This window comes from Sebastes fasciatus, chromosome 5, assembly GCF_043250625.1.
Source record: "Sebastes fasciatus isolate fSebFas1 chromosome 5, fSebFas1.pri, whole genome shotgun sequence".
Classification (NCBI taxonomy): Eukaryota; Metazoa; Chordata; class Actinopteri; order Perciformes; family Sebastidae; genus Sebastes; species Sebastes fasciatus.
Genome location: NC_133799.1, coordinates 16,205,895 through 16,233,094, shown reverse-complemented (window position 1 = coordinate 16,233,094; position 27,200 = coordinate 16,205,895). Strand labels below are relative to the sequence as shown.

At 40.0% G+C, this 27,200-nt stretch overlaps 1 protein-coding gene across 2 annotated transcripts in view; it reads left to right on the top strand.

The window, feature by feature from the left end:
• Positions 1 to 27,200, top strand: part of cers1 (ceramide synthase 1) — a 37,979-nt gene extending 10,779 nt beyond the window's left edge. The window contains exons 2-8 of one of the 2 annotated variants that reach the window (XM_074635323.1): positions 11,444 to 11,523; positions 13,663 to 13,822; positions 17,643 to 17,823; positions 19,299 to 19,460; positions 19,851 to 19,998; positions 20,126 to 20,286; positions 22,904 to 23,515. In XM_074635323.1, coding sequence (XP_074491424.1) covers positions 11,488 to 11,523; positions 13,663 to 13,822; positions 17,643 to 17,823; positions 19,299 to 19,460; positions 19,851 to 19,998; positions 20,126 to 20,286; positions 22,904 to 22,946 — 891 coding nt within the window. In that variant the 5' untranslated portion in view covers positions 11,444 to 11,487 and the 3' untranslated portion in view covers positions 22,947 to 23,515. Of the gene's footprint in view, positions 1 to 11,443; positions 11,524 to 13,662; positions 13,823 to 17,642; positions 17,824 to 19,298; positions 19,461 to 19,850; positions 19,999 to 20,125; positions 20,287 to 22,903 lie in introns of both variants that reach the window. The other variant, XM_074635322.1, reaches the window with a different exon arrangement.

The following is a 27,200-nucleotide window of genomic DNA, read 5'->3' as shown; positions in this document are numbered from 1 at the left end:
TCAGGGATTCCACTGAAGGTAGAAACAGCGGGAGGGCTTGTATACTCTTTAACCTGGTGAATCACAGCCAAAGCAGCCGTGTGTACCAGCAGCTACAAAATCAGCATCATGAATCAGCGGTGTTTGCTGACGGTGACAGTCCGACTCTCCTCTGGTCAACTGGAATGTACTGTTAGGCCTTGACCGCCACAGAGCTGCTGTGGCCAGCCTCTTAATCTTCTTCCTCTTCCTCTCGCTTTTTTTCTCGCTTACTCTCCTCCAGATTGACTCAGTCGACAGGCAGTCATTAGACAAGAACACACTGTCACTGTAGACTTCACACTTGGCAGCTGTCTCTCCTCTAACAAGGCCACTCTATAACAGTGTGAAAGAGAGCGCAGTAGTTGGAGGAAAGTTCATTTTGTCATCATTTTCATGCACTTTTAGTCCATGTTTATGTGTGTAATGTGTGGTTCATTTAAGTCCACAGAGTGTTGATAATTAATTGGATGCTTCTTTTTGCTGTGGTTATGGGTAGGGTCTCAGAAGCATTCTTGGGATGCATTTAAATTAGTTGCTCCGTCCCGGTCTCTCTCTCTTGCTGTCTGTGGAAGAAACTGGCACATCCGCATGGACTCACAATCAGAAAGGGAGCACTTTCCTCTGTTAAATGTGATCAGAATAGTTGGCTTTCTCCTTTGTCCTCCTCTCCCCTCAATTCACCTCATCTCACCTTTTTACTCTGTATCATTCTTAATTCTTGATCTAACTTTTATCTGTTCTGCCCTCACATTTCTCTGTCTCGTCCAAGCCCCCAGGGAGAACGCCAGGCTTTGAAGCAAATTTTCGTAGTGGCCAAACAAGGGTACTACAACTTCCGTGTCCGTCATGTCATGCTATTGGGCCCCAAAAGACTTTTTCCCATAGACTTACATTGGGAAAGATCGTCTGTAACTCAGCGGATTTTTTTTAGGTAAATCAACTTCCCAGTACGAACACTTGAATAGCCCTTATTTAAATCATTAGGTCCTAAAAGTTGTAAAATGTACTAATAGCTGGAAGCAGAGTTATTTTCATTCCTCCGTTCATGTGAATGAGACCCAGACTTCAGGCTGGGAGGTGGAGTTAAAGGAAACGCTACTTCTCTTTCCTAAGATGAGTCAAAATGTCTGCAGTGAGAAAGGTCTATTGGCTGCGTATTTCACGCGGCATTCTGCTCCCTTTCCGCTGTCTGCACTATCTCTCCCGCGCTTAGCGCCGCCCGAGACAGTTGTGATTGGTTTAAAGAAATACAAACAAACCCTTTTCCCCTAAACCAGAATGATAATGTGTGGAGCCAGACCTTTCTTTAAAGCTGACACAGCACTGTGGAGATAGGTCTGGCTGTGCGAGACTAAGGTTGTAACAAAATGACTGTAGCCAAGGTGTGACTCAGAGAGACCATACTGTCTTATCACACTTCGAAATCCCCTGAAAGACACGATATTTTGGCAAAGAATGACAAAAATCCTCCAGTGGAGATGATTAATGTCTAAACTCTGGATCAGTGTCTAAATATACATTTTTTAAAGTTTGTTTGGTTTGTATGTGGACTTTTGGTAAGAGGCAGTGATCAACAGTATATAGAGTCTTTGAAACTCTGTGAAAGGCAAGCAAAATCATCTAAATTTAAGGCATTTAGTATTAAATTGTCTTACAGTGTGTATATTACACTATGACAGTGATTTGGGGATCAAACATGTTTTACTTTTAAGTGACCTATTTACAAGGCATCCTAAAGGGAAACATTAAAGAGGACCTATTATGCTTTTGTGCTTTTTCCCTTTCCCATAGGGTGTTATATAGTTTTTTTTGTGCATAAAAGGTCTGCAAAGTTACAAAGTCCACGCCAAAGGGAGTTACTCTCCCCCACCGAAACTCTGCTCCTGAACTGCCTGAAACTCCTTGCTTGAAGTCCCGCCTTTTCTTCTGTTACGTGGTGATGTCACCAAGTTGTACATTTTGCCTAGTGGCTACTTTGGCACTCCCTCAAACAAAGCTAGTTAGAGCGGAGTTGGAGCGGACTCCAAAGAGTTTGGTTTCCAAGTATGCACCTGAAAATGAGCATAATATGTCCTCTTTAATTTTTTGGGGATTATCAAAGTGAATGAAAACTAAAATAGATCCAGGATTACATTGTTTGATTAGCTGCACAGGTCTACAGTGCCACTACCACAGAACCCTGTAATGTGTGCCTGCCTTACTTCTTGCTTTAATCCATAACCTGAACCAATAACCCTAACCTTAATCCAAACATCCCATCACCATTTAACTCCATTAGACTGTTAGTGTAATGAGGCCTGTCTGCAATATCGGAGCTATAATCATCAGCCTGAGACGAGAGTCTCTAACTTGAAGAAGACTGGTCAGTTTGTGATACAAACACACACGCGTTATCAGCATGGATCTCTCAATACGATACTATATATATTGAATCTTAAAATACCAATTTGATTTGTAATTTTTGAAGGAATAGGAGGCAGGTTTACAGACTCCGCTAGCCAGATTTGTATTTATTATTCACACCCATATGGTGTCAAGCAAGAAATGTGTGTGGTTACATACGGAATATGTGACTTTGCCATGACAAGGCTCAAAAACAATTCTAATCATTAAACTCCAAAAAAAAAAGCACCAGAACTTGCATTTAGCATGGGCAGTTGAACCTTTGCTTTATGTATTATCATCATACTCCACATTTGTTTTCACTTGCCAGAGTCATAAATGCACCATAAAAGTCTATAAAATAAAAAAATAATGGTACGTCATTAAATTGATTGGTCCATCTTTAACAGTCAACATTGCTGTGTTTTAAGATAGCGTCCATCTGTTGGTGGACGATTATGGCGTGCTCATGAACCATCGGCCTGTTGATGCATACATAGATCGGCCTGTTGAAGACACACACATTCCCTCAGTGTTGCCGGTGGCGTGGTTAGTGCATTATAAATGACAGCCGTATGTCAGTTTTGACATGGAGCAGCTTGACTGAATATCTTAACACTTGACTGAGACTGAACCTTTACGGTATTTTTCCACACTCTCTCTCTCTGTTGCTTTAACCATTCCAGAAACTTGACGATTTAAAATTGTATTATGTTCACATAAACATGTTGTTCTTGCAGTATTGGCAGAGACAGCATTATATACTGTACTGTTGAGTATGGAAGTCATCAGACTGACACAAATAAAAACCATATGACCAAACATCACAAACTTTATGCCATCCATCCATCTGCATCCAAAAAAGAAAAGGGTGTACAACTGCATTGGATAAAGAACTCACTGTATGCTGCTTGAACGCCACAGTGTTGTATGTACTGATGGACTAAATGTAACAGGGTGGGAAGCTAATGTTCTGTCCCTGCAGAGCGGATAAATGTCTTCAGCCAAAACGTAACATCATGGTTGGTGAATGAATGTTTATGATACATGGAAATGGGTCAAGAATTAGCCAATACCAAAAACTTTAGCATAAGACATTTTCTAGTTAACTTGTATGTTGATTTTTGTGCTGTTGCCTGTCATGTATTCAATATAATTAAGAACATGCATTTTCATTTTTGGCTCAGTGTTACTGAGGTGGATGAAAGTCTCTCCTGCTCTATGTTAGGTTGCTTTAGCCTCTCTAATCGTTGCTGTAGTCCCCCCCTAAATAATTTATACTCCTTTTACTGACTTGCTTTATAATGCAATAATACAACGTAGACTCCAGAATAAAAAGACACCTAAAAAGCCCCAGACCCAGCAGTGCCTGTGTGTTCACTACAGTATGTGAGGAAACAGTGCTGTGCAGCCACAGAAAATTAAGATAAAGGAATAAAGAAAACTAAAACTAACTATATCTCACATCACGTTATGATGTTTAGGACTAGAACCTGATTTTACCCAATTCACAAATATGTAATAGTAGTAGTGTACGTGAGTATACAGTATGTTTTAGCTTAATCCTGTGGAAGCCTTTTACTTTGATGCTCCAGGAGTTAATTTGAGAACAAATTAGGGGGTTAAGGTCTCCACTGGGATCAACTAATAGGCTAATAAGGCTAGACCTCCTTCTAACAGGTGCACCTGCTCTCTATCTCTCTCATGCACACACAAATTGTGACACATACTGTATATGCTGAGAGACCATATGCAAGCTCTCACACACATGACAGAAAGGTGTCAAACCCATGCCTTATTTGAATATATCTAAAGCAGGAACTGAAACCACTGCGGGCTCAATTTAGAGTATGTTTTCTGTGAGTGTCAGATGAGGTCATGTAAGTATGTACATTAGTTACCATGCCAGTCAAATTACAACAGAGTTAAAGACTTAAATGCTGTGTTTCATAGTATTTAAGATGTTTTGCAGTTTAGTTTAAGTAATTTTTAAGACTTTTACATGACCTGCAAACACATCAAGCTTGTTAAATAGCAGATAGCTTTTCATTTCATGAATTAAAAAACTACTGCAAAATTAAGGGTGATACCTGCAAAGATATCATTGATGGCATTAAAGAATCAGTCAGTGAAAAATGGTCTGATTCTGACGACAAAGTGAAGAAGCTGCTGACTGACAAACTACAAAAAAAATAGCTGAAAAACTGAGTTGGAGCGGGCGCATATTACTGGAAAGTTTTCTCTATCCTTCACCAGGCCCATTGTCAACAAGTAAAGACAAACTGCAATATCATTTAGGGAGCTACTTATCCCACTCACCTTCGTAAGCTCTATATTTTACAAAAAAGGTTTTGCAGAATTGCCACATTTAGCAGCAGGACAGAACACTCCCTCTCTTCAATCAGCTCAATATTCTATACATTTTGAACATAAATATACATTAGACTTGTATTTTCGTCAGACTGCTTTCTTTCCCTTACGTTGTTCAATCCTCTGAACAGCCACACAGGTGTGTTTTCAGTTCATCGCGCTGATTAGACCTCTGCTCAGGACTAACTGAGTGACATCTTCCTGAGTCTCCTGTTAGCTTTGTTGAACCTGGTAGGGCGGGACAAGTTACACCTTAATCATTGTTATTGGTAGATGAAGATTTGTGACCTGATAAACTCCCATCAAAGCTCAGCAGAGGTCTAATCAGCCGGAATAACTGAAAACACCTGTGTGGGTGTTCAGAGGCTTTAAATATTTTCCAGCCTAACTGCTATGTACATAACTATAATACGAAAAATGCCATATGGTTACACCTCCCAGTGTTTTGTACTGTGCTCTGTCGATTCTCTATTAGATATAAGGGGGCTCAGCTATGGAACAGTTATATTCAGACTCAACAGACTCATACACACACACATAGGTTACATATGCAAACGCACACACTCTCGCTACATTATTTTATGTTTTTACTTGATTAATGTTGCTTACTTTATGTTTGCTTGTTTGTTTACTTTTGTTGATGACATGACTTTTGTATTTGCTTATATTGCATATTGAGGTGAGATTCCTTCTAGCCACTTATCCACTAGGTTTTTTTAAGTCTCACCTGCACTACTCGCTACTTTTCTTTTATTGTTGCATCTCTGCTGCTTTGTTTTAGTGTGTAAATCAATCAAAATCACTACCCAAAGTCAGGAGGAGGCTGGTAAATTTGCTTAATCTGCGGTGGTCAAACAGTGTGTTTTTTACATGGCACTACAGTCATAAATTGTGGTCATTTATCGCTCGTGGAGAGTGGAGATGGGAGCTCGTCCAGTCACGTACGTGCAAATGAGTTTGCTCAGTGGCGACGGTGCCTCGTCTTATCGTGTGTTTTTAATCAAATCGGGTTCACATGTTCAGCCAGCCTCTTGGTTCAGCAACAGTATTCCAGCAGTGTTGGACCGGCCATCTGGAGTGATGGGAGTTGTCCTGGTGGGCCAGAAGTTTAAGCAACATCCATATGGAAAGTCAAAAACCATCACATGCTGCTTGATCCTGAATTAGTCTGGTCGGCTTCATCCAGATGTGCTTAATGAAATCATTGTATCTCATGGCCCGTTTCTTTTTGTTGGAATGAGCAGAACTGTTATCCGTCAAGGTCCATATCAAGGATACAGTATGATTGGGCTCATTTCACAAAATATAATATGTTTTTCTGTCAAGCCTCAACATATGTTGCCTTCAGGCAAAGTATCCTTATACAACAGTTTGTATAATATTTTATGAAAAGTTATTAGTTAGTATTAGTATTAGTTTTCCTACGAATGTCCAGCAACACGTGACACATGTGTCAATTTCCGCTCGTTACATGCATATAGTCTTTTCAAAATAAACTTCTGTCTTTGCAGGAAACAACTTAGTTAGGTTTAGGCAACAAAATTACTAATATTATACTTCCTGGTTCACAATTTCGTGGATAACATACAAATTGATTTTGTGGGATATACAGTGTATGAATTACAGTGCATTCATTATCGTTGTTGGAACCTGATTCAGGTGCCCGTTAAAAAAAAAATCAAGTTGAGCCAAAATAGTCAGTATAAAAAGGGGATGAATATGGGAAAGTATGGATTTTGACCCATAGATATGTATTATATATATATATATATATAAATGTCACTTACATCCCTCTGGTTGATCAGAGGCCGTCACTGAACGTCTTTAATCTGTAGTCCATTTCCTTTTATTGCGTCACATATAAATTAACAGCCGACTCATCAGAAGAAAGGATGTGGATGTGAAGAGGTCTAGGCTGAAAAAGCTGCCATTAACCAACATTAGTGACCTGGAGAGGTTAGAAGAAAGAGAGAGGGAGCCAAGGAAAGGACAGCCAGGACCTATTTTCTCACTGTCCCAGTATGTAACACAGTACAGAATACATAGGCAGAGAGACTGTAGTTGAATCAATGACGTTGACCCACACTTTAACACTTCTTGATGTGGCTTCACTCCCACATTGTTGTTACTTTTCGTCATACAGACAACAGCCTCACTGTGATGAAGCCTGTTGCTGTGTTAAGCTGTGGATAATGCACTAGTGAACTAACTAATTGAAGGCCTCTGACTGATGGTGATGATTGCTAATAAAGCCTATAAGCCTGTAGGTCCAGACTTCTGATTCGCGTTCAACCATTTAATCTGTAGTGTGATCATTCATTGCTGTTTCCACCAGTCTGAGAAGCTACTAATGATTAACTAACATCTAATCAGAGCTAAAAAGGTGGGATTAAAGGGGACTAATCATGAAAAACTCATACATTTGGGTATCTTGAATGCCTACCAACCCACAAACTGTGAAATAAGTCAACCCAGTCCCTTCCTATGTCACATGCAGGCTCATTAAAATATATCGCCCACAGCTTTGAACTACCTTTGCAAAGGTGCACCATATTCTTACCGGAAGCCAGTCACATCAGACTGGGTTTTTCAGGAGGGGGGGTTAAATAGAGGGTGAATACAGGTAGATTCAGACAGCATGAGGAAAATAATGTGTTTTTTGAACATTAAAGTATGTAAACATAATCTAGAAGAAACATGAAAAATGACATAGGTGGGACGGATACATTAATCGCTACAGATTGGTTAGGGTACAATAAAACAAAATAACCTTCCTTTCTCCCAACAAGATATCAGTTAGTATGAACACAATGTCAGGACGAATGAAGTGAAACAAAACGGCAATTCAGTCTGATTGTCAGGCTACTAAAACTGCCCACTAAAGATCAATCTACAGTTGGATTTGAAAGATTTTACCACTATTTGTTGGTAAATAAGTATTAGATATTGTAAGCAAGGAATGGTAATAAGAAGCAGCCACAGTAAACATGCAGGCAACATGTGCTCATTACATTATGAATATAAAGCCTCCAACAAATCATTTAGACAAGAGACATCTTTTACTGTGTCATTCCTGTCACATGAAAATCCAACAATAAAGAAATTCAGCGAAGGAAATACTCTCTGGATCCTTCTGTCTCGGTCTGGGGCAAGAGCTTTATCCCCAGTGACAGCTGTCCGCTCATCACCTTGTTAAGGACAATGGGGGAGTGAGGCGGGAGTGGTGGGGGGGTAGGTGAGATCATTTTCTCTTTATAGCAGCAGATATTCTGTTTTACGGTGAGATAAAATAGATCTGTAATAAAGGGGATAAACACTGTTGATTCTAACCTACTTAGAGCACCAGAAAAGTTTGGAAGACACCTCAAATAGTGTTGTGTAAATTGTTAATCACAGATAAAAAGGCTATATTCACTTGTAAATATAGTCTAAAACTCCGGCCATTCGTTGTATTTGCCTTTGTAAATCCCATTTGGAGAACGAAGGGAATCTGTGCCAGAACTGGGTTTAAAAGTGACACTGAGACGGACAAAGTGACGTCATATTAACGAGAGAGATCGAAGGAATGAAAGAGGGTGAATGAGAGAGGGGGCCTTATTGAACAGATCCACACATGAGCCAGCATCCTGACTCACTGGCCCAGTTTATCTTCTTACGCAACAGGCCAGTGGAGTCCATTCACCCTCTCTCTCCTCTCAACACTTGCTCCGAGGAAGGGCAGATGGGGGGGAGTGAGAACTTTTAGAGAGTGGAGGGCGAAAGGAAGGGCAATGGGGTGCAGCTGCAGATAAGCAGAGGGGAAAGGACGGATGAGGAAGGACTCTAGTGGAGGAGAGATGGAGGCCACACTGTAGGGCTTTGCCATCATCCCTGCGTGGTTGCTAAGGGAACCAATTATTTGTCGTCAAGTCTCTTCACACCGACTCTTCCTGTCATACACACTCTCTATTTCTCTTCCGTTTCCTTTCCGCCTTCTGTTTTAAAGATGCTTCTCTTCAGCAAAAGAACGAGTTTAGCCGTAGTCTGTCTGTCAGAGAGAGAGAGAGAGAGAGAGAAAGAGAAGAAGAGAGGAGAAGCTGTTGAATGGTCGCAGGTCCCAGCTGAGTGTAATTCAAGGCCCTGTCATTTATCCGACAGAGGACGAGTGGATTATCTCAGTGTCCTTGACCCACTATACCCCCACTTTGTAGGCTGGCATAGAAAACTAAAGGGTAGATGGATAGAGTGGGTGGATAGGACCCAGTGTGATGGTGGGCTGGCTGGCACAGAGAGACAATAATGGAGTCATTGGCAAGCTGTTATATAATCTCTGAATCTGCATTTGAAACAAAGATTTTGCCCCTGCTGTGTGGTTTTGGTTGCTTAAAGGCTGAGACCAGAGAGTGTATCTGTCCAAAACTAGTCAGGAAGTAAAAAGACAACATTTCCCCTAACAAATGTAACTGTAACCGAACCTCAAAGACAAACCTGCTACCAGCTGGTGCCGGGTCATACCACTGCCCTGCTCTTTACCCGCAGTAACAGGCTTTGTGTACATATTTAGGTTTGGGGTTTATTTACTCTTAAAAACAGGTGTTTAAACATTGAAACTGGATGTAATCATGAAAATTCTTGCTCTATAGTCACGCTGGGTGATAATCTAGAAACAGCACTGCATTAAAAAATGCATGGGGCTTCTTTGGTGAGGGCGCGTCGCTGCAGGTACAGATTAGAAGAGGAAACGTGATCCAGGGAATCCAGTTTGAGTAACAGATCCATGAGTTTGAAAGCCTATCAGACACCGAAAGAGCGGTTTATGTTACTGTGAGGAAAGATCTGACAACTCTGCAAAGTTTTCACGACAGTTATTGTTATATTGTCTTTGGGGCTGTCAATTGCTAAAAATACGTAATCGCGATTAATCGCATGATTGTCCATAGTTAATAGAGATTAATCACAAATTAATCACACATTTTTATTTGTTCAAAATGTACCTCAAAGGGAGATTTGTCAAGTATTTAATACTCTTATCAACATGGGAATGGGCAGATATGCTTGCTTTATGCAAATGTATGTATATATTTATTATTGGAAATCAATTAACAACACAAAACAATGACAAATATTGTCCAGAAACCCTCACAGGTACTGCATTTAGCATAAAAATATGCTCAAATCATAACATGGCAAACTCAAGGCCAACAGGCAACAACAACTGTCAGTGTGTCAGTGTGCTGACTTGACTATGACTTGCCCCAAACTGCATGTGATTATCATAAAGTGGGCATGTCTGTAAAGAGGAGACTCGTGGGTACCCATAGTACCCATTTTCATTCACATATCTTGAGGTCAGAGGTCAAGGGACCCCTTTGAAAATGGCCATGCCAGCTTTTCCTCGCCAAAATTTAGCGCACGTTTGGAGCGTTATGTAACCTGTGTTATGTATCCACTTGGACTCAAGGATGAACTGATTAGATTTTGGTGGTCAAAGGTCAAGGGTCAAGATCACCGTGACCTTATGTCTGTCCCATTCTTGTCATATAAGAGGAACGTCTTGAATGATTTCTTCAAATTACGCATAAACGTCCACTTGGATTTAAGGATGGCCTGATTCGATTTTGGTTGTCAAAGGTCAAAGGTGAAGGTCACTGTGTTTTTTGGCCATAACTCAAAGATTCATATCCTAATTATGACAATTTCACACAAATGTCTAATAGGATGAAATGATGGAGTGATGACATTTTGGGCAGACATTGATGTAAACTGCAACTTGACTGGTTGTTGGAGGAATACAACTGCGAGGCAGCAGTTCTAGTTTATACAGTGCTAATGTTGTCTGAACAGGTTCCCTTTGAATTTCCTTATACCACTCAAAGAAAATGACATACTTTACAAACATTCAACTTCAAGTTGTCTCATGCAGTTTCAGTACAACCACATAATCTGTTACTACCTGCCTGAAAATTCCACACCACCACTTTGGTTGTAAAATGCAGCTGACACTCTTTCATAAGAAAACTGTGTCACTACTCGCAGTGTAAGCGTAGCCACAAACGATGACACAGGAAATGTAACGGAACAGATGTGGATATAAAGGCATTAGTAAGAGATGCACGAGCAGTGAGACAGCAGAAACTGTAACAGTGACTAACAAGTGAGGTATGAGTTGGTGTCTGCAGTAACCTGTGTCAGCCACCAGTGTGTTCAGCCTGTGTTGAGAGTGCGTAGGATTATGTTTTTGTGTATCGGAAGGGTGATGTGGTGGAAGACGGGGTGGGGGGGGGGGGGGGGGGGGGGTTATGCTGTGTGCTGACAGCTGGCTTCTATAAATAAATGTCGCAGGCAGGGGGGAGACACAGGGGTGGAGAGACAAAGAGCGAGAGAGCTGGGAAGAGGACGGGGGAGAGGACGAGGGACTGATACAGATGTACTGAGGGACTTAAAAGAATGTGGTGAGTGTCCTGAGCTGCGGTCATGACTTACCGAACACACACACCACATGTCACCGCAGTCTCAACCAATCAGCAGCCCCGGGTGGGATCATGTGCCCCCTTGCATCTGCCTATCTTCTTCTTTATGTGCCACGGCTTGAGGACCACAAAGTCTGTTGCCGTTACATTCGATCTCACATCAGTGTTGCCCTGTCAGCTTCCTTCCCCGTCTTCTTTTGACTCTCTTGTGTGTCACGCAGGGACTCCATCAAATCCAGAAAACAGCAGAGAAAGAGACATAAGAATGAGGCAGAGGGAAAGAAAGAGGAAAAGAATGAAAGTGAGATGATAAACAAGAGATAAAAGACTGTACTGGTGTCGTGTTTTTTGTCACATGGACAGGAAAAGTATCAGACATAAAGAGTTTTTGGTTTCTGTGACTTTCTGAGAACACACGCGACTCTCCTCCATGAATTTGTCATGTAGTCGGTCACTGAGCCCTGTCGTATCATATCCTGTAGACTTGCTGCTTGGTAACAAGTGACCGAGATGTACTGTATCACTGACACCGGCAACTTTCACTTTCCCGCCTCCTATTACACCATTTCATTGCCTACCAAAGTGGTGCATGTGTGTGTGTATGGGCTGGATTTAGTTTCCTTACTTGGCACCGCAAAGACGCACTGAACACCTGCCTTTCTTACTGCTTACCTGTCATTCTGCACGTCTTTGTAACTCAGTGGTTATGATTCAGAGTTTCTGCGGCCACAATGGAGATAGAAGGTGGGAGTGAGGGGTCAGCGAGATTAGGGAGGTGATGGGGGAAGATAACACGGCCCCAACTAGCGAGTAGGTGGGGCCATCGTGTTATCAGGCTGCATCAGGAAGTCAGGAGCCTTCTCTCTGACTTCCTCTATTTCTGCTTGCATAGCAAACCATAAGCCGACTCGTAAAAGACATGTGTCTGTGGGCAGACAGTCCCGTGGTTGTATTGTACTGTAGTTTACTGGTAATGTGTCAAGAAGAGAGCGACATACAGAGAGGAAGAGAGTGCATGTGTACATGTTATTTGAGTTATATGCATATGTGAAAACGACATGTGCTGTATCTTATCTGTATAGCATCTAAACAACATCCTGACACTGTCTAGCAACAGGCCAGTAGTCATCTTACATCTTAATAGGGTCATCTTACACTTTCTAATAAATGAATAAAAAAAAATCATGTGTTTATTATTGAACGTACAGAGCACTGGTTCCCAACCTGGGGGTCCCGACCCCCATTACGGGTCGCCAAAGCTTCATGGGTGGTCGCAAGGCCTTCTTGATTTTAAGGGTCTTAGGCAACTTTTTTTTTTTAAATATACAGTTTGCCTATACCTCAGCATTTCATTAATTACTGTGAAGAAAACTAAATTAAATTGTTATTTTTTAAAGTTGAAATATAAACTAAAAACAAATCTCACAGGATAAGGACACGCTTAAGACCTGAACACAAGTTATATTCACAGAGCCTTCCCTCTCTGTTAAACAGCCTCATCCTGCATTAGAAACATACGCAGTGAAAACAACCAAAGAGAAAACACTGAATTTGTCAAAAAAGAAGCCTGTTAAGTATGAATGATTGTTAAAAATGAAAAAAAATACACAATACCGACAAATATCTAGTTGTTGCGTTCACTATTTGGGTTAATTGTACAGTTTATCAGTTGTTCTGTACTATTATTGTTATGCATTGAATATAATATGAAATATCCATAAATATATCATTTAGTCAGGAGTCATCAGTTTACTCAATGATAGAAAAGGGGCCCTTTAAGGAAAAAGGCTGGGAACCACTTGTGTAGAGGATGTTGGCATTCTCAAAACCATCGACGAGCTTCTCCGTTTCAAAAATATACCATTGGTTTGAATTTTGTGCACAGTGATACAAGCATGCTGTTCATGTGATGCATGTTTGGTAGTTCAACTGTTTATTATAAAAACACAATGTACACACTATCCTTTCAATGTCTTCATTCTTACTTCCTTTTAGACCCGTTTGTTTTCTGCAGCCAGAAAGTTTATTAGTTCAGAAAAATGTGCCCAGGGTTGTTGCAACAATTACAATTCCTCGGAAAAACATCTGTGGTCCAACTGGCCAAAATATTTGAGTCTTTGCAAAGAGACAGTGTTTTTTCTCTCTCTCAGCCTTTACATCATGGAACAAATCTTTGAGAAAAAAACCAAAGAGACCAAATGATTTCAGCTCAGAAGCCACAACAATGAAAAGAATCCATGTAGTGGATTGTTTGCCGTTGAGAGACTTGTATTGAATTTCACTATTCTGTAAAAGAACACCGTCTAAATTAATGACTTGTTATTGTGTCTAAAGGACCTCCCAGCAGTTCACATGCCAAAAGAAGCAGCTAAATTAATTCAGAGTGTGACTTCCTCCCCTCTGTCTGACTGTGGTTCTCCTCTGTGCTCTGTCCCTGCAGCCTCTAGCACAGTGGTGCAGGCTGCTGCCCAAAGATGCTGCCAAGATGCCGGAGAGCGCGTGGAAGCTGGTCTTCTACACCATGTCGTGGTCATACAGCACCTACCTGCTCTTCTTCACCTCCTACACCTTTTTCCATGACCCGCCCTCTGTCTTCTACAGTAAGATACACAACAACAGTGTGAACGGATAACATCATGTAAAGGTTGTTTATTTAGCAGTTTGTGCACTAGTCCTCTCTGGGATCTGCTAATTAAATGACTGACTCCTCATCACGTTCAAAAGAAAAGGGCTCTGCAATAATTCAATATGATAATTTATTGTCTTTCAATGGATTTGTATCGTGATGAAATCATATATTGAGATATTGTGATACAGGTCGTCTAAATTAATGACACAGTAAGCACACACTAACTCAAATATCTCGAAAATCTGATCATTTTGCACTTAAGTTCTTAATTACATGAGGAAAATACTCAGTACTTTTCATTTGTTAAGTATTAACCTTAGAGCTGCAACAATAAATCGATTAATCATTTAGTTGTCAACTATTAAATTAATCGGCAACTATTTTGATAATCGATTCATCGATTAGAGTAATTTTTTAAAGAACAAAAGTCTGAGTTCTCTGATTCCAGCTTCTTAAATGTGAATATTTCCTGGTTTCTTTACTCCTCTATGACAGTAAACTGAATATCTTTGAGTTGTGGACAAAACAAGACATTAGAGGACGTCATCTTGGGCTTTGGGAAACACTGATCAACATTTTTCACCATTTTCTGACATTTTATAGACCAAACAACTAATCGATTAATCGAGAAAATAATCGACAGATTAATCAACACTGAAAAGCCCTAATTTAATTCACCCAGGAGTATACAAAAATAGGCTTTATTTATTGAAATAGCAGAAAACCTGATATATCGTGATATATATCGTTATCGAGATATGAAATGACCTATATCGGGATAGAAGATTTTGGCCATATCGCCCAGTCCTAGTTTAAATAATCTGTCAGTATTTAATATGTTGAATTGAAATTCCTTGTCAGTGTTTGAAGCTAGTCCATATTAGATGAATACTGACCTCAGAAAAAAAGCAGTTTAATAGTATTGTAGCCATTTTCTTTCCTAACCTTTCAAAGAGCTGAAGTCGTTTTAATCTAATGAAACAGCAAGCAGCACGTCTTAATCCTATAGAGACTCTGTGGTGGTAAAATGCCACTGAGCATTCAAATAGAGATATTTATAGCAGTGCATACTGGATATACAGCCTGGTGGTTCATGCATATTCTGAGCCTTTAATTAATCACTCTTACCTGTTATCCAATCATCAGTCATCAGCTGTTATTGATACAAAACCCCCCAAAAATTATTTTTATAGCAATCAACAGGACATAAATTAAATTACAATAATTCAAAATAGAGCAAAGTTTTCTGATAGAATACATTACGTTTTGCACTTATTATCTACATAATTGTACCTAATGGATGACTATCTGCACTGCTAATGGAGGATGGATGTGACGTCTTTTATGGTCTCTCTGCCTCCTCCATCAGACATGGAGGTGTCAGGGCTCCGGTCGAACTCCATCACTGTGAGTGGAGCGAGCAAAGGCTGGTTGACAGTGCCAGGTTCATCTTTAATAGCTACATCACCTCTAATAGCTGTCAGCCTGAGATGTGTACAGAAGCAGCAGAGTACTGTAATGTGGCTGGACTGTTAGGGAAAGAGAGCGAGAGAGAGAGAGAGAGAGAGAGATGTGAAGCTAAAAAGAGAAGAATTTATTTGGAGAATTAGGAGAAATCAAAGTAGCACAGAAGCGAGGAGGGGGAAAAAAAAAAGCTTCAGTCTCCAGGAGAGAAAATAAAAGTCTCCAGTTCCCATGCCTCCTCTTGGCAGCTCTTCTGTTGTGATCCATCTAGCAGCCTTCTCCTCAATGTTTAATGACGGAAGGTCCAATCAATAAACATTACACACGGCCCGAACGTAACCCCATCCCACCAGAGACAAACCTTACTCAAACATCGGAGGAGAAAGTTTCCGTCCAACATCTGATAGGTTTCAGAGACACGAGCTCGCCGAGCAGCCTTAACGTAAATTTGGCCTGTTTCTCCTGCGGTACTTTAGAAACCCTCTTTAATTCCCCCGAGGTTAAACCTGATCCCTCCAGCCTCCTTCACATACTAACTACCCCAGCTGACCCTTCACATCTGGTACCCCGCCCCAAATGGCCAATGTCCAAATGGTTATATGTGTGTATATAACAATGATCCCACAAGATGAATCCTTTATTACTTCTCTGTGCGTCAGTCCTTTATAGTGTGGCAGATCACTTCTATGTCTTTAAATTAAAGATAAACATTTTTTATTAAAGTTTGGACAAACCTAGTGGAGACAAAATAATTGTTAAATGGAATATTAAAAAAAAAAAATTGAAATAGAATAATTGGCACATTTTGCATAAGTTTGATGCAAATGTTTTCACCTTCAAAATTATATGATTAACCATTTAAAAATCAAATTTTTTTCTCCAGCCTCCACAGTCATTTGTAATCTGAAATGTGTTAGAAATTGCTGAATTACGCTTAACTTTGTATTAAAATATCCTGGTTTTAATTCACATTGTTTGAGAGTTTTGTGAGACGTGTTAACACTTGACAGAGAAGTTCCTCCTCCACATGACTTGCACTGAGAAGCAGTGAGTCTGAAGTAAATACATCTGTTGGCATTAACGGTTTCCATCTCTATGACAGTTGTGATACAATCACCTCTTTCTGTTTTACTGTGTGAGCCAACAGTCTGAAAACAACAACTAGAAATAACAAGAAGAAAGATAACACAATTACAATACGTACAAGAAAGCTCACAGAGAGTGCACACATCTCTGCCAAAGGCTGCATAACTCTCTACATGTATTTTAATAATACAAAATGTTTAATTTCTAATCTGTATCAAAATGCATATATTGATAGCAAATTATGGTGACTGGCTGATGGCAGCCATCATTTTTACAAGGACTGTTGTGTTGTATGGATGACATGTGAGGTCACTGACTTATGGCTATTTAAATGCATAATGTTGCCGTAGTGCCACCTATAGACAGAATGTCATCACATTTATTCTGGCTACAACATAAAGTAAAACGGTATGGAAGACTCATCCACATATTTAATATATCAAGTTTTATAGGAGAGTTGATGAAATAGCATAGCATAGCATCACATAGCATGTAAAAACAAGTGAACGCTCACCGATATACAGTACCAAGGCTGGTGTCAGCTGCCAGGTCATTGTAATCACGGTCCGCTGTCCTGCCTCGGTCTGGGGCTCATTCACATGAACAGAGGAAGGAAAATACCTCTGGATTGAGCTATTAGTGCACTTTTAGGAACTAATGATTTAAATAAGGGCTATTCAAGTGTTCGTACTGAGAAGTTGATTTACCTCATAAAAAAAATTCCGCTGATTTACAGCCGTCTCTTTCCCAATGTAAGTCTATGGGGAAAAGTCTTTTTTTGGCCAAATGGCATCACGTGACGGACACGGAAGTTGTTGTACTGCTGTTTGGTGACTACGAAAATTTGCTTCAAACCCTGGCGCTCTTCCTGGGGGCTTGAAACCAGAAAAATAAAATAAACCTATCCTTGTATCAAATATACTTTAACTACATAATAATGATAATAATAATAACAATAATAATAATGAGTAAATGAAAATATAAAAATATAAGATGCATTCAAAGTAATGATTGAAATAATAAAGCAAAATGATTTGAAAATTTAAAAACCAAAACATATTGAATAAAATGTATATAAATAATAAACACACATATCTATCTATGTTTATTTCTGAGGTCAAAGGCAAACAGTACAAATAAATGTCATCATTTGACAGTTAATGATTAATTTTGCAGTAAAAGCTGACATCCTTAATGTATGTACAGTATCAGTCGGTAACCTCTCGTTCCTGTGTCTCCAGACTGGCAGAGCGGTATGTCAGTGCCTGCGGACATCGCCATAGCCTACCTGATCCAGGGCAGCTTCTACGGACACTCCATCTATGCTACAGTCTACATGGACGCGTGGAGGAAGGACTCCTCTGTCATGGTGGTGCACCACATCATCACGCTGGCACTCATTAGCTTCTCCTACGCCTTCAGGTACTTCTGACTAATTTAATGTGTTTGTCTATTTTTGACCATTACAGGTTTTGGATGAGCATAAAATGTCCTACCATTCAGTTTATGTCATAATACCACATCAAGCCGCATGATGGAGCACAGAGTCATATATGTGATGAATTAAACTTTGGTCATTGTAGTCATTGTGGTCATTAACACACTATCAGCGACCACAATAAATAAAAAATAAAAAATTACTTGGTTCGTTTGCTTTAAATATTTCAGGTTAGACCACCCAAACATTAGCATTGAAACACTAATATAATACAGAACAGCGTATGCACATAATGCTCTCAGCTTTCTGTCTGCAAATTAAAGCCTCTGAACACCCACACAGGTGTTTTCAGTTATTGTGGCTGATTAGACCTCTGCTCAGGTTGAAGGTTGGCCGGAGCTTTGATGGGAATTTATTCTGTCACAAATCTTCATCTGCCAATAAAGGTGTAACTTGTCCCGTCCTACCAGGTTCAAGTAGCTAACAGGAGACTCAGGAAGACGTCACTCAGTTAGTCTGTACACACCCACACAATCCGAAGAGGTCTAAGAGGTCTAATCAGCCAGATTAACTGAAAACACAAGTGTGGCTGTTCAGAGGCTTCAAGTGATTTTGCAGAAAAGGGGAGATGGGATAGAGTTTCCTTTTTGTAATTAAATAAAAATGAAATAAAAGCAGAGCAACTGAAAGTAAATTAATTAATAAATGCTTAAAATACACTACATCACATTTTATCTTTCTTTTGCAGTCTTAATTGACTGACAATATCCTGTTTACAGCTTTACTATACATGCTTAAGGAAGGTTGCTGATTTGATTCTTAACAGTGCACAAAACTGACAGATGCCTGCTTGTATAGGACTTGTATTAGAAATAAGATGAAATGTACACTAGACTTTGTCATAGCAGACATTTTGACTTGTCATAGTGGAAAAAGCACAGGTGTAACTAATAACACTAACGATGGCTCTGTTCAATTCAAGTGTGCCAGTGAGAGTGACAGTGAGCCAGCATGCACAATACCTGGACCCTGAAATCCAAGCAGCTAAATGGAATTCAGCCTTCATTAATTTAATTATTTACCCCTGTGCTTTTCCTACTGTGACATGTCAAAATGTCTTCCGTGAAAAAGGCCTATTGCCGATATATTCGTGCACGTGCATGTGTCTGTGTGTGTGTGTGTGTGTGCGCACGTTGCGCAACCTTATTTCACAGTTAAATGCGAAAATATGCTGGCTTTGCAGTTTGTCTCTCCCCCGCTGTCTCTCTCTCTCTGCCCACTGAGCAGCTCTCGTTCTTCGGAGGCAGACCATTAAATTCGCAAAATAGAATGACAAATATCGCCCAAAAAATCACCCAAAAAAAAGAACTGGCAATGTACTCAGCCAATCGCCAATATATTCATCCAATCGCTCAACCCTAATATTCACCTAATGTACTGTGTGTTCCCTGTCCCTCAGATACCACAACGTAGGGATTCTTGTGTTGTTCCTCCACGACATCAACGACATCCAGCTGGAGTTCACCAAGCTCAACATCTACCTGAAGTCCAGAGGAGGAGGCTATCACCTGCTCAACGACGTGCTGTCCAACATGGGCTCCGTCAGCTTCAGCATCACCTGGTGAGGCTCAACAAACACAAAGAAACACACACGGTCTTAGATTGTCAGGTTAGACTAGTCTAATTAAACCTGTCTGTTGCATAAATACTAAGACTGACTTAATTTGAGGTTGGAAAGTCATCCACCTCTTCTGTGAGGTGTGTTTTCTCACCCATAACAGCGACAGGCTATCCATCTAAGTCAGTTTTACATTACTCACTCATAGGGAAGCTTTATGTAAATTTAAGTGTCTATATCAAGTCTGACATAAAATTGTATTTAAGACAAAGACTAGGTCTATTTTTATGCAACTGGCCCTTGGTCTCCAGTCTTGACAGATTTTCATCATATTCACTCATGAAGATGAATAGATGTGAGTTTCTATGTCTGGTTTTTATTGTGTTCTCTCAGGTTCTGGTTCCGTCTCTACTGGTTCCCTCTCAAAGTGCTGTACGCCACATGTGTGTCCAGTCTCCAGTCTGTCCCCAACATCCCCTTCTACTTCTTCTTCAACACTCTCCTCCTGGCGCTGCTGCTCATGAACATCTACTGGTTCTTGGTGAGGACACACACACAGGTTTATTAATTCAAACCCAGAAAGCATTTATGGTCAATGTTTGTTTTGTCACAACAATAACACAATCTGACCTCTCTGTGTGTCCTTCTTCCTCCCCTGTTCTGTTTAGTTCATTGTGGTTTTCGTAGTGAAGGTGCTAAAGGTGAAGGAGGTGAACGACGTCAGGGAGTACGAGGACGAGGACGGCAGCAAGGCGGCAGCCGGCCTGCTCAGAGAACCTCGGGCAGAAAACAACAAGGATGATGCTGGACATCACAACTCTGCCAAGGGGTGAGCTAACGCCAACAGACCCTGGCATTTATTTAATCTGACTGAGAGACCTCAGCTCAGGGTGGAAAAATACTACCAGCCAACTGCTGGCAGGTTGTCACTGTAAATGTTGAGTTTGAAACCAAACCAGCAGTCTAAGGTGCTATTTGTAGAATTTCCACATCAATAAATCATTAGTTTTAAGACAGGTCATTAAAGGGCGGGTACATCTGCTTTCTTTTCCGTTTTTTTCAAATGGAAATGCCCACTCAGCCGTTGCAAAAAGCATAAAGTCAGTTAATCGAAGCTAATAAATAAGGTTATAAAAATTGTGAACACTAGCACTAGCTGGGTCAAGGTTCACTCGGCTTAATTTGGAAATAACTGAAGGGGTTATTTCAGATTTTTAAAGTGGGGTTGTAGGTATACTCCCGCATTCTGCGAGGTCAAATTACTGCTTTTGTGAGGCCTGTTGCTGCGTTTTTAACACCAGTGTTAAGTTCTATTGCTACGAGATAGAACTGGGCTTTACCAAAATAAATATTTCATAAATAAACATATTTTAAAGTTTATTTTATATGCACACATAGCCAGATGACAAAACTAAGGGTCTACAGCCATGCAAGCAGCTCTGTGAGACTATACTCCGGCACAGCGGTGCTTTGAGCTAAATGCTAACATCAGTATGCTTACATGCTCACAATGACAATGCTAACATGCTATTGTTTAGCAGTAATAATATTTACCTTGTTCCCCATTTTAGTTTAGTGTGTTAGCATGCTAATATTTGCCAATTTAGCACTATAGATTATGAATATTTCATAAATAAACATGTTTTAAAATGTATTTTATATGCACACATAGCATGCTAACATTTGCTAACTAGCACTGAACAAAAAGTACAGCTGAGGCTGATGGGAATATTAATTGCTAGCAGGGCTAATTCATATTTCTCAGTATAAATATGTTCTGATAAGATAATTCCACTTGTCAGCGTAGGCTCTGTATATCTAAAAAATAATAAACACAGTCCTTACAACTGTTTAAATGTGCTTAATACATTGAACTCTTGCTTACAATGAGAGGCTGCTCTCTTCATAGTATGACCACATTGACACAGTTTTGTTTCAGTTGACAACCAAATTCTGTGTTACATAAAACCTGCGATTCTACAAAAAAGTTGGAGCTTTTATGTCGAATCATGGCATTAATGTAGTGTGACGCCTCTCCTGCTGTCCTGGAGGCTGCCCTGGCTGACCTCGTTAGCTGGTCGTTAGCTTGATTACTCTCACCTGGGCCTTCCAGGCTTTGACAGCTGGTCCGTTAGCTCACTGTCTCTCATTTCCTACAGCCATATCCACCCTGTACTGTATTGTTGCCTTTTGGCTTTGCACCTTTAACACCTTCACAGAACATATCCATGCATGGCTTTCATTACTGACTTTGCTGATCTACACACTCCATTGTTTGTTTTGTGTTAACTGTAGTTTAATAGTTTTAAGTATAACCTTGAGTGGACTCCTTTTTGTCACATTCCCTGAGCCAGTTTGTGACAAATGGGGATTTATTTGGCATGCAAATTTTCAGATTTCAGATGCACAGCTGTTTACACTTTTGTGTACACTGTAAAGTGTTTTTGGTATTTTGCATTGTGACTGAAATTTTTTAGTATCATACAAGGATTTTTGCTCTTGTTTGTTTGGTTACTTTTGTGGAGTTCATTTTGGTGGATGATTATCAAAGCCACTTCCATGAGTTTGATACCTCTTAATCAATTAATTACCACCTTCTTCTGTTCTAAAAAGTCAGTTTTAGCTGGTAAAATGGTGCTTTTTATCAATTTTGTTGTCAGTTATTGTAGGCAGTGGACACAGTGTATTTTCTTAAGCCATCCTAGCAGTTTTTGTAATAATAATTATTCCCCTATAAGACGTGATTGAGTAGAATAATATTGAGATTTACAAATTGTTTGCTTCTACTTCCAAAGAAACCATTGTGTTATGTAATGGTGGTCTCTACTAATGTGAAAAAAAAGTACTCAGCACATTGCAATAGTGAGCTTTAAACAAGAAAATGCTAACTTGACTAAAACCAAAGTATATCTGTTTGTGCCTTTTATCTGAACTCATGGATTCATCTGTCTTTATCTGAGGAGCCACCTTTAGCCTCCTGGCTGACTGTCATGTGTACCTCTATCATATGCTGCTGATTATCAGGGTAGCCTTTGACCACTGAAACTCTGAAGACCCTGAAACTGCCGATATCTATTCATATATATCACAGAAAAAAAAACCTGACACTGTCTAAACTGTTGTGTTGTGGTGCTATCAAAAGATTTTATAACTTAGGTAGGCACTTTCTCCTCTCCTGATGTTCAGGTGTAGATGCAGAAAGAGCCCACAGAGCTTGTGTAACTAGTGGCCCTCACAGGTAGATAGGATCAAAGAGCCTGCGACCAGATGGAGATGTGATTATGTGGCACTCCTTATCTGCCTGGCCTTGACCACTGCTGATATCCTCTCTGCCTGCTAATGCCTCACACCTGCTGATCACCTCACCTGACAAGCTAATACTCTCGTTCCCCGTCCCGTCCTACGCTCTCAGTTCCCTGACTCTCGCCTGTTGTCTCTCTTTACAGGAAGCACGTGCAGAACGGGGTCACCAAAGAGAAGCATCTATAACAGGCTCTCCATCGCCACCACCTGGCACCGGGCTACAAGTACAAGCGAGACAAGACGCCCTCCTTGGACGGCTCAAAGCGTGGCTGAAGGGGAATAGTGTCACAAAAAGAAAAAAGGGAAGGAAAATAGCAAGTTGGGCTGCAATGGGTTTTTACTCTTTTTATTTGTTTTAGAACATTTCATTTCATGGCTGTTTTTTGTTTTTGTTTTTATTAGCGCACTGTGAATGTTATTTCAGGTGACTGTTTTGTCTTATTGTTGCTAACTTTACATTTGGTAGATTCAGTAGAAACAAAAACCAGTTTGAGTGAGAGTTGGACAGTGATTGTCACGTACAGGGTGTCGTAATCATCGCCATCACCCTGATCGGCACCGCAGCACCCAGACAAGGAAACGGTTTATAGGCCTGTAGTGGTTCTGTAGACATTTAGACCAACAGTTGGTAAACAAGCAATACGCTAATTCTATAGGGGTGAGCTGCGTTTGCCGTCAGTGATATAATTAATTCCTTTGTCCTTTAACCTCCGTCCATCTTCTCTGACGCAAGACATGAAGAGAAAAAAAAAAAATCACGATTCAAATGGGAAACATTTGTCCTCATTATCATTTTTCACGGCTGCAGCGATGCAGGAGAGCCCGCCTGGCATCGTCTGCCGCCGTTTCACCACATGTATTGATTTTCATATCATTGCACAAGTCAGTGGTGGCAACCGCGCAGCTCTGGCGTCCATTAGTTTGAACTGAAAAAAGCCACATTGTTGGTGTGTGTAGGTATGTGCGTGTGTTAGGTGTTTCAGGATGGATGTAGCCGAATCTTTTAAAATCCTTCACAACATTTCACCTCTTAGTTTTGATTTCTTTTTACATTTGTATCTCTTGTAATGACGATCAACGGATTGGAAATATTTAATTATATAGAAAAAGCTTCTTTTTTTTCTGTCTTTCTTACGTGTGTTGCAAAGCATCTGTTGCTGCACTGACATGAAGGCGTACAAGCTGGTTGCTGGTTTAATGACAGCAAATAGCTAGAATTGATTGACTGGGTTTCAGTATCATGCTCATCATTTTAATTTGTTCAAAACAATATGGATTCATATTTATAACCAGTTCGTGGGTGGTGGCGGCTATCGGGTTCACAGGAAATTGAAACAATAGCCCAGAACTTGTGTAAAGATAAAGATCAGTATGATAAAAAAAACAAAAAACATTATGTATGCACACATTATGGTATTCAGGAATGCATGACATCGAATGATTTTGGAAATATGCTATGAAATTGTCTTACAAACAATGAAGAAAAAAAATCCTCGAGCTATGTAATCATAATGTCTTTATTAATGTCTAAAAATCCTCCTGAAAGTGATCTTTCTTTGACGCAGCAGTGACCACTGAACACATACAAACCAGTGTGTGATAAACATTAAAATGTGTATTTTAAGATATATTTCAGACACACATTAAGGGATGATATTAAAGTTTTTGTCCCAGAAATCCCACATATGGGAAGATTTTTGATGTTATCTGTAAATTAAACAACAGTGAGTGGTTTCCCTGGTTCCCACTGGTTTACTGTGTGCGTGTTAAGTGGAAACAGCTGTGGAAAATAAGGGATATTTCTATTCTTCCTACCTTCTCGATCAAATTCAAGCTCTTGTTTGGATGAACAGCGTGCTTGTGCTGCTGGAGCAGGCCGCAGATGTTGTGCTGTTTTAGTTTTATCTGTTTGTCTTCCACATTCCCCATGTCTGGGGGGGAGTTACAACTAACTTTTAATTTTATATTAAACTATCACTATTATTGCTGTAGTTCAGGTTTTTAATTGCTGCTGGTTTATTTTTCCTCTGAGAGCACTGTTGGTATTCCAGTTTTGTTTTTGTTTTTTCTGAGTCAGTCACAGATCTGCTCAGATCAGATATTTCCAGGGAGAGCTGTTTTGTTCATCATTACAAACATCTGGATTTAGTCTCTTCCTGTTAATCTGAATGCTAGCTCACACTCATTTTTACTGTAGTCAGTATACAACCGTACTGTAAAGCAACACGGTTTATCAGACATGTTGCTGTGTGTAATATATCAGACGTCCCGTGGCTGACTGGTTGTACTAGCATGGTATTCTGGCAGGAAGTGACCTCCGAGGTCTCGACTGCTCAACTGTGAGACTAGATGATCCATAGTTTGCTGATATTTTTTGTGATATGGTGACAGGAAGGAAGTTTGCAGTAAACCCACAAAGACCTGTGATCTGGATTAGGTGTGACTCATCCCTCAAGTCTGGTTTGGTACTGTGTGCAGAAGGTGCACCTTCAATCTCTCCCCAACTGTGTCATGCACACAAACGTTCCCGTGATGTGATGTAGTAACTACTACTAGGGGTGGGCGATATGACAAAATGTTGTCAATCAATGAGCAGTTTTATGGAAATATTGGATTTTATATTTTTGCATCTAAAGTACTTTGTCTTTTCAGGTATTTACTTTGATGGATTATCCCAAAACAGCTGCAGCAACTACCAGGTTTGCATTAGATAATAGTCAATACAATCATCATGTATGTATGATATGAAATTGTATCCATGTCGCCCACCCCTAACTACGACCCAGATGTGAACAACCTATCTGAAATTGAAGGAAAAAAATGAATTGTTAATTTAGTTTTCTTTATGTATGGATTTGGCTGATTATTATTTAAACGTCCAAAATGTTGAAAACATGTTGCACGTGAAGCTGAGTTCAGTCAGACAACTCAGTTTGTTAATGTACAGACTTGATATTTGACGTCTAGGCTTTGACCTTGTCACTCCCTGTTTGCATAAACTAAGATCAGCACAGAGAAGATGAAGAAGCAGTGTTTATAAACTGAGTAAGAAAATTGCAAAGACTGCAGTGGATTTGTGTTGCAACAAGTATGAGTATGATATAATATTTGGTGTCTAGTCTCTGAACTTGTCACTCCCTGTTTCCTTACATTAAGATTAAAATAAATAAGATTAGGGAGAGACGATAAAAAGATGAAGCAGTGTTAGCAGTCTGTGCCACTGCTTTACTCATCAGTTTAAGAAGGCTGCAGTGGATTTGTGTTGCAACGACTAGAAGTATGATATAATATTTGGTGTCTAGTCTCTGACCTCGTCACTCCCCGTTTTCATACATTAAAGAGAACCTATTATGCTTTTCCCCTTTCCTTTAGTGTGTTATATACTTTTTTGTGCACGTAAAAGGTCTCCAAAGTTACAAAGCCCAAAGTCCACTCCAAAAGGAGTTACTCCCCCCCACAGAAACACTGATCCTGAACTGCCTGAAACACTTTGCTTGAAGTCCTGCCGTTACTTCTGTAACATGGTGATGTCACCAAGTAACATATTTGCATAATACCTGCCTAGCGGCTAATTTGGCACGCCCTCAAACAAAGCTAGTTAGATAGAGTGGAGCTGGAGTGGAACACGAAGAGTTTGGTTTGGTTGACCAATCATACCAGACCGACCAATCAGAGCAAACTGGGCTTTTCCGAAGAGGGAGGAGCTCAAACGGAGCGTTTCAGATAAGAGGGTGAAAAGAAGTGCTGCAGCCCAGCCGGTATGAGAAAAGTAAAGCCTTTTTTGAACATTAAAGCATGTAAACATGTTCTAGTAGAAACACAAAATACAATTATACACCTGAAAATGAGCATAATAGGTCCTCTTTAAGATCAGGAAGTGACGATAAAATGAGCATTGTCGGATGTTTTGTACTGAATATGGCGTGCGAGTTGTCTGCTTGAACTGGCTCGCAGGCTTCGCCTCCATTATGACACAAAGTATCGTCATGATTGTGCCAAAAATGTCCACCCAAATTATGAGACAAGTGTTTGTGGGAGCTGGTGAAGAGCGAAGAGGAGAGCTAGTAGAGAACGACGGGCAGAAAATGCCCTGCAGGTATTTCTTCTAAATTGCACTGTAATTTATGAGTATTATTTTTATTGTTCATTAGTAGATCAAATTAGAAAAGGGAGAATTGGGGAATTTGTATGACTTTCTGGGAAGAATCAGTAACCAAAAGTCTTGTTGAAGTGGATTTTAATGATACATGTTTTCTGGACCATGATGCACTGTAATCAATACAAATTGACCCTTTTATTTTTAACTCAATTTGACCACTTTCTAAATCTTACCACTTGATAAAGACACAAACTTGCTCTTTTGTAATGCAATTTTAATACCATTCAGCCAATGTTATAGTTTCATTTTTCCCATAAAATAAAACATGTCAGTAAACAAGA